Here is a 15,069-nt window from a genome sequence, read left to right as displayed (position 1 = left end):
TGAATTTTAAGAAAGTGGGCTTATATTTCATTATATCAAGGTTGTGTTCCTTCTTAGTTTGGATTAGAATCCTTTAGAAAGGAAAAAGTGTCTAATAATGAAACTTTAAATAATATTTGTTTTTCAACGTGACACACTTTACACTTAGTGTTTTGTACATATCTTCCATAAAAGATAGTAGAAAGCAACCATTCTCACAAACTATGCATGAAGTGGTGGATACCATTACACTCTGAATTATTTGAAGTACATAAACATTGGGGGAAACAAATCCTCTTCTCTTTTCAGCTTTAATATCTAGTGCAATTGTTTTAATACGGAATCTAATATTGGGAATTTCAATGTATATACTCCCTCAGCTTTTTTATTTTTGGTTTTTCTAATCACTAATAAAATTTGGTATAATGTTGAATAATCTATCTAGATATAGTACACTGATTTTATATACTATGTAACAAATTTTCACAAAAAAAAAAAGAAAAAAAAAACAAATGGAGGTTATATATATATTCTATATATATAGGATTCTAAATTACATTGGTCTCTTTAATTGACATTTGCTTCTATATTTAAAAAAAATAGAGAAAAAGACAAATAAATTCTTTAATTTTTTAATTTAAAAATACATAAATTTTTTACTAATTAAAAATAAAAAACGTTTTTGATTATTTAAGTCTTTTCGTTTAAAATATATAAGGACTAATCGGTCCTTTAAAGGGACTTAGATATCCTGCATTTTAGAAAGTGAAAAACTTTTTTGTAATTTTAATTAGTTAATGATTTATTTATCTTCAAAATAAAAAAGTCAGAGACTTATTTATCGTTTATTCTAACAAATTACCATCATTTTATTATCGAATGTTATTTGAAGCATAAATTGTGAGACCAAAGACAAATACTAAAGATAGGCTCCTTAATAAAGGTTCATGAATTATAATAATTTTGGTAGGCTATATAGCAAAGTGAGAGGATAAAAATAAGTAGAATGACTACCCTAGAGAAAAGAAAAATGGTGCTTGCTCATTATTGTGCATATGAGTACAATAATAATTAATAAAAGGGCCATGCCATGAGAAACATAGGGGCTAAACAAGCCAGACAAATAATGCAATTGTAAGGGAATCTTAAGCTACTATTGTTTCTTCTTGTCTTTTGATGCATTATTGAGTTAAATTTTTATACAATGCAATTTACAAAACTTTTTTACACTAATATTTAATCATATATTGTCACATAAATAAAAAAAAAATATTTAGATGATAATGTAAAAATTAATTATGTTTTCTACATAATAAACCTAATTAAATATTAGTGTCACTTCACACTTATTATATATATAGTGTTAGCTTTCTTTAGTTTATGTGGGTTATTGTGTCACTTCACATTCACATTCAAATTAACTTTCAAATATTATAATTTATATATCTTAGTTGTATAAATTTGTCGTTATTTCAATCACGGACAACAAGTATGAAGGAAAAGACTTGCTATTTGCTTTTGTTGGGTAGTATTATTGGCATGACACACACACACACTTACTTCTATCACTTTCTGAAATGTCAATGGCAATCAGACACATGAATGTGAATGGTAGGGTCCTTAGGGACTGTATACATGAAACTGTTGAGAGGCACATTCACTGTCATTCTTCCATTCCATTATGCCAAAATAACTGACACCCCCACTTCAACAACGGTCATTCACTTTGTACCTTTAATATGTAATTTTCTAGTTAGAAACAATATGAATTATATTGATTTTGCTTGTAATAACATCAAGTTGAGATGGCCGAGTTGGTCTAAGGCGCCAGATTAAGGTTCTGGTCCGAAAGGGCGTGGGTTCAAATCCCACTCTCAACAGTGAAAAATGTTTTTTATGCCCTTCTAAATTCAACTTGAAATCAAGTTCTCTCTAATTTTTCCAAGTCTAAATACGCCTTATAGATAGGAATAGAAACAAAATTTCCCACAGCTGAAGCCCAATTAAAACGGGCATTCATAACTATGATTTGTATTCTAAAAATGTTACATGATTGCATCAAAGGCTTATGTAAGAGCCACTCCTATGTGCACTATTCTCTAAAAATACATAATGCAAGTGAAAATTTTGAGATCAAACCTGATGGCATTCTTTCAGGTTTACTCATAAAAAAATAAAGTTACAATAAGAATTTAAAAAAAGAAAATTATAAATATCATGAACTTTCCTATCCATTTTCTAACAACAAAAATCTAATAATAATAGAACGGGGAAGGAAGGAGGATTAATGCTTTGGAATGCTCCAAGGGTAGCATAAAACCATTCTTATGATTCACATCAAGATTTGATGAATGACACTGTTGCTGCACTTCTTGCTACCCAAAAATTTGTGAAAAGTTTGCTTTCAAGTATATCCATTAAGTTGCAAAGATTTTACGCCCAGAGAAGTCCATCAAAACCGATTTCGTAATTTGAAACTGGGCTATCGCTGTATTCCTTGCCAGACAGTTGGTCGCCTTCTGGCGTATCCACGTACGGTTTCGAAAGATCAGAAGATCTTTCCAATGGAATACCATAATCTGTAAGAATGGAGGATGAAGCTGCAGCAACAGCCTCCCTATCCAAAACAGCAACATAGCTATCTTCGAATTCGAAACATAGATACTTGTCCTTGCATGCTGATCAAGAGAGAAAAGAAAAGGCACAACTTTGAGAGATATATTGCAAAATAAAATGAATGGAAAATAGATAAAGAATGTTGCAACTTACAATCAACGAGGTGTGCTAGGTGATGAATGTTTTTAATACGAGTTCCGTTGAATTTCAAAACCTGTGACAAATAATAACATTAGAGAAACATACTAGTGAGACTCAAATGTCAAAAATGGAAATTACCTGTTGATTGCCCATATCTTCATAACCAATGTTGACTTCATTTGCTAAGACCTATTTATCAGAAAGAAGCAAAGCAAAATTATACCAAAATGCCACATGTTATGAATTACATAATAAATTGTAAAACTGTTAAAATAAGATTAAGGAATAAATGTAGACAACAAAAACATCAGATACATAAATATTTTTAAAGAAGATACCCAGCAACCAACCTGTGAAAGGATTACTAGCTGTTCACCTTTAAATCTTGCCAATGAGTAGCGTGCTTTCGCCAATAACTTCAGCTGACCAAAGAAATAAAATAAACTCAGCAATAAACATTATGTTTTGCAACTTTATGCTTTAAAATTAATCTGTCAAATTCAGACTTACCCCCCAATTGTCTTCACATTCTTCCCTGGAGAAGGTTTAATAATGAAATTAGAATACAAAAACTAGGAATACAATCTCCCAAAGAAAAAACCATGGGCACTGCTAAATATGAAGAATAATAAATAACATACTCTATCAATGGCTCTGAGAGGGGTGTGAATACTAAACCGGCGATTATTAGATAGGAAGGCTGACCTCCATCAATGTGGAAAGGAACCTTGAAGAGAAGAGAGGTTAAAATATAAAGAGTGCAACTTAGAGCACGAGAGCATATATCGTATGATATTTATATATCACATACCAAGTGAACTCGTGGATTCAAAATAATTTTGGTTTTCATAAATTCCCCTGCTCTGATGATACCAAGCTCTGCAGTATCACCTGCAAATCTGTACAAAACAATTATTCTATGTTTCCATGCTAACAATATCAATGTCCATTAAAAAGCAGATGGCAGAAGGTCATAAATTTCTTTCAAGATATTATCATAATATAGACATCATGGAATCTGATTGGTTTGTTTTGAATAGAGAACTAAACCTTTCCCAATAGTTTTAGCTGGATTCAATCCAACTGGTTTTTGGTGAAGCACTTACTATTATTTGGTATTTTTTTTATTTAAAAAAGTCAACTTAAATTAATTCTTTCAATGACCAGCTAGGCAAATTAAGATAAAAATATTACAAAAGTATCAAATAGATAATAAAAAATTGTCTAAAATATTTTTATAGGAAAGAAGAAAAAAAAAAAAGAATATAAGATATTTGTTTTGCTTGGTTGAATGAGTCATTTAAATGAGCACTGAAATCCAAACCAAACCAATGTACTTTGATTAAAGAAGAAGAAAAAAAAGAAAATAAAAAAGAGGCAATCGATATTACTAGCAAAACTAAGAGATAAAAAAAGGCAATCGATGTTACTAGCAAAACTAAGAGATAAACCAGAAATCAAATGGAGCATTTAACTTATCTAATTTGGAAGAGACTAAAGCTCTTACTTTTGACTAATGAGGAAGTGAAACGCAATTCGTTCATTTGATCGGAATGGAACTGTTCCCTCACAACCAACACGAACATCATCAAAGCTGACAATAACATCACCCTGAAATGGAAAGTTCTATGCAAAACGTTAACATCTGGTACAATCAACTCCAGAAAAGGAAGCTTACTTATGTAACAGTTCCACAGGTATGTATTCTCCAAATCCAATCATAAAAAATTCTTTTACATGGTTAATGACAATGATATAAATTACCTAAAAGAAGACATGACTGATTTTTAATATGAGAATAATAAAGAAGACATACTCACAGATATTTTGACAGTTAGAACACTTCACAAATATTTTAATTTTTTTAAAAATAATCAAAATGCATGATAGTGTGACAGTATTTGAGACTCCAAAGCTAGGTTTTAGTTCCAACAGCTACACTTCATGTTAAAATTGCTACCAGGCTAATTATGTGGAGAGGCAAAGAAATGATTCAAGGCTTTGTTGATTGTCGACTAATGGAACATTCAAGGACAATATCATACAAGTTGAAATACTTTGATACCTCTTTTAATACATTATTTGCATCAGAAGTTGGCTCAACTCTGCGTACCAACACACCCTGCGCAGGATGCAATTTGAAATGTCAAATTCAACTATGCATAAAACAGGTAAAGTTGTCGCATAAAAACCTACTTCACCCAGCCAAGATTAGCCAAAGACATACCTCATTAGACTGTACTTTTAGACATGCTCGTAGTGCAGGATTCTCCAGCTTCTGTATTAGTACACCAAGGCATGGGAAACCTGGCAGTAAAAGCCCAGTTTCAGACAGACATTATAATTTCTATAAGCTTAACTAGGATTATCATATTCTTGTGTGCAGAGATAAACAGAGGTGAATCTATGCAGACAAAATAGATAACACACATGTGAAATAATTTTTAGATTGTCAAGGCATTGGCACGTAGCCTCAACTTGTATTATAACTATCATTACAGAAATCTAGAAATTTTAATTAGCTCACTAGCTTAGAACTTAAATCAATCATTCAAGTTCTGAGACAGAGTCGTACAAAAATGATATTAAGACAAAAATTAAATTTCCACATGTGGTACAAGGCAATGCCTTTAGCAGACATAGTAAACACCAATCAACCTAATGTGAACTATTTGAGAAGATTTTCTTACCGGTGTATCTGCCATTCTTTTCATAGTCAGTCAGAAAATGGGAAACAACTGTCGATGGAATGACATAACCAATATTCTCGGCTTCTTCAGATCTGTAGACCTAGAGGTAAAGTCCCGTAAGAAAATGACACAGGATAATGCCAGTTCTCATTAATTAGCACAAGATATACACTAAGATCTGAAGGGATATTATCTCAACCTAAAGAACTGAATTGGTCATTCTACCTGACAAGTTTACTCTAACATGTCCAGCATGAAAGTGTAACCTTTTCCTCCTTTACAAAAATTGGCATTTTTCATAGCAAAATATACAAGTCTGTTAACAGAAGGCCATAAAAAATATACCTGAAATGCCACACCAATGCACTCCCCTTGGTCATTGAATGCTGGGCCACCGCTGTTGCCTGAAATCAAAAGTTGTAAACGATGGCTATGAAATCAATGCACATAGTTCCATATAAGAGGAAGTTGTTTTTAAAACAGTTCTTAGAATAATAAGAGGCTGGAGAATTTTTTTGCTGGAGAGGAGGTGAAACAATCAAACAACTATAAGATCTACTGACCAGGATTTATTGCAGCATCAATTTGAATACCCAACAAATCCGACGATCCATGAGCATATGATGTGACCTGATTACAGGTTTTTTCAATAACTGAGCACTAAAACCATAGAGTAAAACACTTTTATTGATTTTACGGCATATAAAATGGTAATTTTATGTTCAATATATCAAACCTCAATGCGAGATACAACTCCCTTTGTCACTGAAATTGTGTCTCCTCCAAGTGGATATCCCACCACAGTAACAGAATCCTACAAGTTACAAGACAAGTATACAGAAACTTCAGTTGATCAGTTCAAACCATGCAAATTGAAATATATTCTATGACAAATTATATAGTATATATGCTTTTAACATTTTCCATTGAAACACTGTCAATTTTCAAATTAAAAAAAAAAAAGAAAAACAAAAATAAAACGAAAACTATTTCAAACCTGAAGATGCGGCAATCGTCCTAATCTGAGAGGTTCCACATCTCTCCAGAATTCATCACTTTCTACTGAAAGCAAAGCTATATCACAATCAACACCTCTGGCTAAAACCTGTACAGTTCATTCACTGAGAGTAAAGTAACTATATGAACATGTCATGAGTTGGAAGCTATATATCCTTCTAAGCAAACATGCAAAACTTGCACTTTACAATGAATTCACTCCAAGTTTAAAAGCAAGGTATAGCTTACAAGTAAACCTCAGATATATCAAATTTTACCTGCACTAATACAATTTTAGTGACTTATTCACTGATACTTCTTAATGTCCTTACTCACTACTATATGAGATATTTAAGCAAATTGCTCTTCACATAATACTCATTTTTTTTAATAAAAAAAGGACAAGTCCTTCATAGGAGACACACCTTAGCTACGTATTTTCTATCATCCCCTCTTCTCTTGACTTTAACCTGCAATAAACCACAACAATGAAAAAGTTGGCAGCTTAATGTCTTTAACTTGCTCTATGAACTTACAAATAATTGGTTAAAGTCAAGACATCAAAGTAATACCAAAATCAAACTTAATTTAATCGGGGGTGCTATTTATAACCTTTTGGCAACTGATTCTAAGATCTAAGAACATAATATAATTTCTTAATAAAATTTATATTGCAGGATCTACAGCCTGGAGAAAATAGGACAATTAAGGAAATTACCTGTGTATCATGTTCCACACAATGTGCATTGGTTATTAGTTTCCTACCTCCAATCATAAATGCACTGCAAAAAAGGTGGCTTGTAAGAATAAGAATGAATCCATTTTTACTATTCTACTGTTAAGGTTTTCAAAACCTTACCTTCCAGTACTTGCGTATTGTCGCTGTTTTTGCCAAGGAAGTGAGTAATCTGGAGCAGTATGAGTGCAGTAAACCTAAAGATGTCAAAGAAAAAAGATATATTAATAAAAAGAAAATGCATACAGGAGCAGTGCAACACACCAGAAACTATGAAATTACCGAGATCAGATTAGGATTGATCCTTATAGGGGATAAAAAAGGAGGATACATTGATTAAAGCACTTGAACTTATATGCTATGAAATGGATGAGATCATTCAGATTTAGGACAGTCAATCATATAGTGCTATGCAATAAAAGCTCCCTAACAAGGACATGAACAATCTATATACGAATTTAGTGTCTTACATAAGTAAGTGATCAATAACCTATAATCATAGGAAAAATGTTAAAACAAATTAACAAACTTACCGTATAAATCTACTTTAATAGCTTTTAACATACAAATTTAGTTTTTACCTATGTATTTCTTGGCCTCCCTCTATCTTTAGTTATTATGGCATTCTCAAGATCTATGCTCCTCATAGGGCTTTTACATGTCTTCACGCATAAGCAAACCACCTAAGGCAAGATTCTACCATATGTTCTATAATAGGCATTGCCCTAACATTTTCTCTAATTCACTATTTTGTCCGCACAAAACAAAAATAACCACCAACCATGAAAAGAAAGTTGTGAAACTTTACCTTCACAACAGCATTAAGGAAAGCAGAGTCTTGTATGTTATTTGGTTCAACCTGAACACAGTTATTAGAAGAAGTTATGAGAAAGCAACACCAATATATTTCAAACCCTAACACAAACAAAACAATCTAGCTTTGTTACACAAGAAGTACATAACAATGATAGCATGAAGAATAAGCCATTGTGCCTGTCTATACCTGTTGATCCTTGGAGTCAAATATCAATGACTCCTTATCTTTCTTAGAAATGCCAAAGGACTTATAAGCAGCTGTTTGGGGTCCAACCACACTCCCTTTACTAGACCTTTCCTCTTTACATTCCCTTGGCTTCTTCTTCTTCCCTACAACTTCCTGCTACAGTTTTAGCAGAGCCAAAAAGTTAACAAAAATAATAAACATATAGCATCTACAACCGCCATCAAGTCTTTTCCGACTAAGATAGTTGACTACAAACAAAGGCTTTGCCATGACTTGTCTAACAACAACAAAGGAGTGCAGCAATTATTCCACTTCATTCTTTGGATAAAATAGAAGAGGAGCCTTGAAGCAACAGTTGAGTTGTCTAAGCTACCAATGTAATTCTCCGGTTAGGCTGTGCAGCTCATCCCGAATCCTGCCTTAACGCGAGATGCTTGTATACTGCTTTGTTTTTTTACTATTTGAATAAAATGGATTTCCACTCAAAATCCCCCAAATTGGGAGTAACTAAAATCAGGAGTTCTAGTTAGAACAAAAAAAAATTCAATTCCATCACTAACTATCCATTCCATTGAAAGCTCATCAAGCCAAACATACCCTTAGTTGATAATACAAGCTCAGATCACCTAATACTAATGATTAATGAAAAAATGAATGTCAATAACAGCAATTAAGTAAAAGATAAAAGAATGTAAGTAACAAATCATAACTTGCGTCACCAAAAAAAAAAAAATCATAACTTGCGTATTGAATAATGAATAAACAAATATGCAGGTAAAGGATAAAGAATGTATGATATCGTAAAAGAGTGCGAAGTTGAACTTACTTCTCGATGATTATGTCTATGATGAGGTTGAGGATTGGAAGGTGAGATCTTGCAGTGGCAGTGAAGGGGTTTAAGGAAGAACGAAGAATTTGAGTAGAAGGAGTAACGGAATTTAACGGTGGAAGAGGATAACGGCGAAGTGAAGCTGGAAAGTGCTGCAACCGCCATTAATATAAATTGAGAGAGAGAGAGAAAGTGTTAAGTGTGTTCAGTGTTGATTCACGGCCACCATTTCTGAAACTAGTGTCTACTTTGTTTCTCTTTTGCTTCTCTTTTTCTTATCCGCTTCTTTGTTTTTGCATTCAAACTCCTATCTTATGTTTTTGGATATTTTTCTTTTCTTTTATGCATTTGTAATAATAATATAATATAATAATTATTATAAGGATAAAGTATATTTTTTTTGCTTTAAAATTTATTAAAAATATAAAATTTATTAAAATTTTTAAAAGATCCCAAATTCTTATTTTATTTCAATTTTGTTCCTAAAATTTTCAATTTGCATCAAGTATATTTTTATGGTTAAATTTTTTAAAAATTTAGGATCAATTTATTAATAACGCATGACAACTATGTTTAATTTATTTGTGTTAAAAGTTGTTTTTATAAAATTATTATTAAATTAGTCCAAAATTTTTTAAAAAATTAATTGTAAAGAATATATTTAATGGAATTCAAAAATTTTTAAAATAAAACTAAAACAAAATAAAATTTAAAAATATTTTTTAAATTTTTAATAAATTTAAAAAACAAAAAATATATTTTATCTTTATTATAAAAAAATACGAATTTTCCAATGAGATTTTTCTTTTCACATCCCTAACTAATGTAGCTCCATATATCATATATCTAATGTTTCCATTTAAGAATTTATTTGTAGTATTACTCTTACTTATTAATTATTATCAACTTATTGTCTCAACAATAATCTTATCGGGTTGATAATAGATATGATTTTCAAGCAGAATATTTTCAATGAATAATAATTGGGATTTTTTTAATTATTGTTTTAATACTTAAATGAGTAAGAATTTAAATATATATTTTTAAAAATATCAAAAGATAAAATAATTGAAATTTTTAATTTAAAAATTAAAAAATTAGTTAGAACTATTAATTATTTTTATTTTTAATATTTACTCCTGCTAGAAAATTCAGTTCTACACGTGAGTATTTAGAATTTTTTTATTTTTAATATTAGAATAATAGTGATATTTTTTTAAAATATGAATTGTTGGGATGTTATTCATAAATGTGATACTGTTTAATTAGAGAAGTAAAAATCAAATCATCCAATTTATTAGACAAAAATCACACCGTTTGATTTCTGCTTATGAGTCAATAACCCCTAACTCCTATTATTTAACTACAACCCCAACCAAAGTTTCTAAAATTCTAATTGCATTTTTTTTAGATACATAAGTTTCCTTTTTTAGTTTTTGGTAAAAAAGACACAAGTTTCTATTTACATTAAGTACCTCTGTACCTAGCAGATTGGAAATTCTCCTAAACGGGCTTTTATATGTACGGAAATTCAGCAATGCATTTAGCGTAAGAGCCCACAAAATCTTAACAATCTTGGCCCAATAAGACTTAAAATGCAATTCGATCCAAAAACAATCCCTGCAGTGCAAATTAGATTTCCTAAACTCGAAACTAAAATCTCTTTTGTAACATAATTAACAGAACCAATAAAAGGAGATGAACAACTATAATAATGCAAATTCTTAGTTTCTATTATTTGGTGTTGATTTTTTTTTTTCGAATTTACCTTTTATATCAAATTTTAAATATTTAAAGTTTATTAATTTTTATATTTTAAATTAAATATTAACTATTTAACTTTTTTTAGCAATTAAATACCATCTTTCATACACCAAAACAAATATTTTATAATAAACTTAGACAAGTAATAGAATATAATTTTTATGTGCACTCTTAAACTCAAGGATAGTTTTAGAGAAAACTTTGAGTTTATCCTTAAATTTGACAAATGGTGAAATGTGTTGTAGAATAAAAGATATATAAAATAAAGATGTATAAATAGAAGATTCTAGTATTAAAATAATTAGCTTAATAATAATTTATATATATATATAATAATATTATATGTTGTAATGTATATATATACACAAAGATAGAAAGGAGTACAAAAGGTATATAGAAAGAGAATTGCATAAATATATATATATATATATATATATATATATATATATATATATATATAAAGATATAAAGGATTATAAAAGTAAAGAGAGATAGAATAGCATTTGTTTTATTACTGTAAAGAGAGAGAGAAATGGAAATAGACTTTATAATATATGAAAGAAGAGAGAGGTAGAAATATTTGTTATTGCTGTGTATCAAAGCATACGAGGATGCTTGCTATTTATACATGAAAAATGATACCACTTTCAACTTTCATTTATTGCCATTTGTCTTGTAAATGGATTCATTTAGTTTTGAGAATGAAATCCACCTAAGCCTTGCGTGGTTATCCATGGTCATCCACTTTTATCACAACACTCCCCCTTGGATGACCATTTAGGATTATTGCCTCGTTAAAACCTTACTAAAGGAAAATCCTGTGGGAAAAACCTTAGTGAAAGAAAAAGAGTACAATATCCTTTGTGATGAGGACTGCCTCATTAAAAACCTTGTCAAGAAAAACCCAATGGGAAAAAAAACCTGACCAAGGAAAAAAGAGTACAGTCCCCCCTCTTGTCGACATCATTTAATGTCTCGAAATCGGCATATTCTAATCTCATGTACCAATCTTTCAAAGGAGGATTTTGGGAGTGACTTTGTAAATAAATCTGCCAGATTATCGCTTGAGCGGATCTGTTGGATATCAATCGTCCTTTGATTTTGAAGATCATGAGTGAAGAAGAATTTGGGAGAAATATGATTTATTCTATCACCTTTGATGTATCCACTCTTAAGTTGAGCAATGCATGCTGTATTCTCTTCAAACAGGACGGTTGGAGCTATCTTATGATCAATCAATCCACATGATGATAGAATATATTGAATCAGACTCCTCAGCCAAAAACACTCGCGACTAGCTTCATGAATCGCCAGTATTTCAGCATGATTAGAGGATGTTGCAGCAATCGTCTGTTTCGTGGACCTCCAAGATATAGCTGTACCATCATATGTGAACAGGTATCCTGTTTGAGATCTCCCTTTATGTGGATCAGACAAGTATCCAGCATCTGCATAGCCAACTAGTTGTGACTTGGATCCATAGGGATAAAGCAATCCCATATCAACCGTTCCATGAAGATATCGAAAGATTTGTTTGATTCCACTCCAATGTCTTCTGGTTGGAGAGGAACTATATCTTGCTAGTAAATTCATAGCAAATGATATATCGGGTCGCGTATTATTAGCAAGATACATTAGCGCTCCAATGGCACTAAGATATGGTACTTCAGGACCAAGGATATCTTCATTTTCTTCTTTAGGAAGGAATTGATCCTTTTTCACATCTAAAGATCTTACAATCATTGGGGTACTTAATGGATGTGACTTATCCATATAAAATCTCTTCAAGATCTTTTCTGTGTATGTTGTTTGATGAATAAAAATCCCATTTTTTATATGCTCGATTTGCAGGCCGAGACAAAACTTAGTCTTTCCAAGATCTTTCATCTCAAACTCTTCTTTTAGAGTTTTTATAATTGTTGGAATCTCTTCAGGAGTCCCAATGATATTTAAATCATCAACGTACACAGCAATTATAATGAACCCAGATGTAGTTTTCTTTATGAAAACACATGGGCAGATATCATCATTCTTGAATCCGTTTTTGGCCAGATACTCAGTAAGACGATTATACCACATTCATCCAGATTGCTTTAGACCATATAAAGATCTTTGCAATTTGACTGAGTATAACCCTTGCGAATATTCACTAGATGATTTAGATATCTTTAGTCCTTCAGGGACTTTCATATAGATATCCCGATCTAATGAGCCGTATAAATAGGCTGTTACCACATCCATTAAATGCATATGCAGTTTATGATATGCAGATAAATTGACCAAATAACGCAATGTTATCGCATCCACTACAGGGGAATACGTTTCTTCATAATCTATATCGGGCCTTTGTGAAAAACCTTGTGCCACAAGTCGGGCTTTGTAGCGCACAACTTCATTTTTCTCATTTCGTTTTCTCACAAATTCCCACTTATATCCAACAGGTTTTACATCTTCAGGTGTACGTACTACAGGTTCAAAGACTTCACGTTTTGCAAGTGAGTCTAATTCAGCCTTCATGGCTTCTTTCCATTTTGGCCAATCATTCCTTTGTCGACATTCTTCGACTGATCTTGGCTCAAGATCTTTACTTTCATGCATGATATCTAATGCCACATTATATGCAAATATTTCATTGACAATTGTCTTATTTCGGTCCCATTTCTCTCCTGTAAAGACATAATTTATTGAGATCTCATCATTTTCACAATTTTCAGGTACCTGAATGTCTTCTGGCGTTATATCAGAATTTTGGACAACTGCCGGTGTCTTTACTATGTCTTTTTCAACAGGAATCGTATTTACCTCTTTTCTCTTTCGAGGATTTTTATCTTTGGAACCGACAGGCCTGCCACGCTTCTGGCGTGTATTTGCTTCCGTGGCTATTTGTCCTACTGGGACATCAATTCGAATTGGGACATTTTCTGCCCTGCCACGCTTCTGGCGTGAATTTGCTTCAGTGGCTACTTGTCCTACTGGGACGTCAATTCGAATTGAGGCATTTTTTGCTGGTATATAAGATTTGGTTATCCTCTTTGTATCGGAAAATGCATCAGGCAATTCATTTGCTATTCTTTGCAAATGTATAATCTTATGAACTTCTAGTTCACATTGCCCTGATCGAGGATCTAAATGCATCAACGATGATGCATTCCAATTAAGTTCCTTTTCAGGAAGCTTATTCTCTCCCCCTAATGTTGGAAATTTTGATTCATCAAAATGACAATCTGCAAACCTGGCTTTAAATACATCTCCAGTTTGTATCTCAAGATACCTCACTATAGAGGGAGAATCATATCCAACATATATTCTCAATTTTCTTTGGGGTCCCATTTTGGTGCGATTAGGTGGTGCAATGGGAACATATATTGCACACCCAAATATTCTTAAATGGGAAACATTTGGCTGCTGGCCAAAAGCTAATTGCATAGGAGAGAATTGATGATAACTCGTTGGCCTTAAACGAATAAGTGCTGCGGCATGTAAAATAGCATGCCCCCAAACCGAGGTTGGGAGATTTGTTCTCATAAGCAAGGGTCTAGCAATTAATTGGAGACGCTTAATAAGTGATTCTACTAACCCATTTTGTGTGTGAACATAAGCTACTGGATGTTCAACACTTATTCCATTAGCCATACAATAAGCATCAAAAGCTTGGGAAGTAAATTCACCAGCATTATCAAGACGAATTGCTTTAATTGGATTTTCTGAAAATTGTGCTTTTAATCGAATAATTTGAGCCAATAATCTCGCAAACGTCAGGTTGCGAGAAGATAATAAGCACACATGTGACCATCTCGAAGATGCGTCTATTAGGACCATAAAATATCTAAAAGATCCACATGGTGGATGAATAGGTCCACATATATCACCTTGAATCATTTCTAGGAATTCAGGAGACTCAAATCCAATCTTTACTGGTGATGGCCTTAAAATTAACTTTCCCTGAGAACATGCAGCACAACAAAATTCACTAGTTTTAAGAATCTTCTGGTTCTTTAGTGAATGTCCATGAGAGTTTTTAATAATTCTCCTCATCATGGTTGTTCCCGGATGACCCAATCGGTCGTGCCAAGTTATGAACTCATTTGAGCTAGTAAACTTCTGGTTTACAATGGCATGTGATTCAATTGCACTAATCTTGGTATAATACAACCCAGATGAAAGTGAGGGTAATTTTTCTAATATAACTTTCTTATTTGAATCATGAGTTGTGATACATAAATACTCATGATTTCCCTCATTCATAGTCTCAATATGATATCCATTTCGACGAATATCTTTAAAACTCAACAAGTTTTTTCGAGACTTGGTAGAT

The 15,069-nt window shown here is 32.1% G+C and overlaps 1 protein-coding gene and 1 non-coding gene across 3 annotated transcripts; one reads left to right on the top strand and one right to left on the bottom strand.

Moving 5' to 3' along the window:
• The first annotated feature begins 1,778 nt into the window (after window positions 1-1,778).
• TRNAL-AAG (transfer RNA leucine (anticodon AAG)) lies at window positions 1,779-1,859 on the top strand. Its single transcript has one exon. It is a non-coding gene; the product is annotated as a tRNA-Leu (tRNA).
• An 87-nt stretch (window positions 1,860-1,946) lies between these two features.
• On the bottom strand, window positions 1,947-9,282 carry LOC130960290 (protease Do-like 2, chloroplastic). 2 transcript variants are annotated; one of them, XM_057885660.1, is made up of 21 exons: window positions 8,988-9,282; window positions 8,162-8,317; window positions 7,967-8,017; window positions 7,282-7,355; window positions 7,141-7,204; window positions 6,848-6,892; window positions 6,424-6,531; window positions 6,163-6,240; window positions 5,990-6,056; window positions 5,772-5,830; window positions 5,427-5,526; window positions 4,964-5,043; window positions 4,802-4,858; window positions 4,244-4,347; window positions 3,548-3,635; window positions 3,378-3,463; window positions 3,247-3,271; window positions 3,087-3,158; window positions 2,875-2,925; window positions 2,749-2,809; window positions 1,947-2,657 (listed from the first exon to the last, which is right to left on the bottom strand). In XM_057885660.1, the coding sequence occupies exons 1-21, from the start codon at window positions 9,153-9,155 to the stop codon at window positions 2,413-2,415; spliced, it is 1,839 nt and encodes a 612-aa protein (XP_057741643.1). In that variant the 5' UTR covers window positions 9,156-9,282; the 3' UTR covers window positions 1,947-2,412. The 2 variants fall into 2 exon arrangements, with proteins under 2 accessions (XP_057741643.1, XP_057741644.1); XM_057885661.1 differs by having other exon boundaries at window positions 8,162-8,314.
• Window positions 9,283-15,069: the final 5,787 nt, after the last annotated feature.

The sequence above is a fragment of the Arachis stenosperma genome, chromosome 2 (genome assembly GCF_014773155.1).
Source record: "Arachis stenosperma cultivar V10309 chromosome 2, arast.V10309.gnm1.PFL2, whole genome shotgun sequence".
Classification (NCBI taxonomy): domain Eukaryota; kingdom Viridiplantae; phylum Streptophyta; class Magnoliopsida; order Fabales; family Fabaceae; genus Arachis; species Arachis stenosperma.
Note: the sequence above shows the minus strand (reverse complement) of the source record. Positions and strands in the feature narration are given on the sequence as shown.

Excerpts from the sequence above, each read along its gene's own strand:
- LOC130960290 (XM_057885660.1), bottom strand. The coding sequence starts at position 9,155 with ATGGCGGTTGCAGCACTTTCCAGCTTCACTTCGCCGTTATCCTCTTCC. Across the intron at positions 8,018-8,161 it reads TTGACTCCAAGGATCAACAG|GTTGAACCAAATAACATACA; the intron begins GTATAGACAGGC and ends AACTGTGTTCAG. Across the intron at positions 2,658-2,748 it reads CCTAGCACACCTCGTTGATT|CATGCAAGGACAAGTATCTA; the intron begins GTAAGTTGCAAC and ends TCTCTTGATCAG.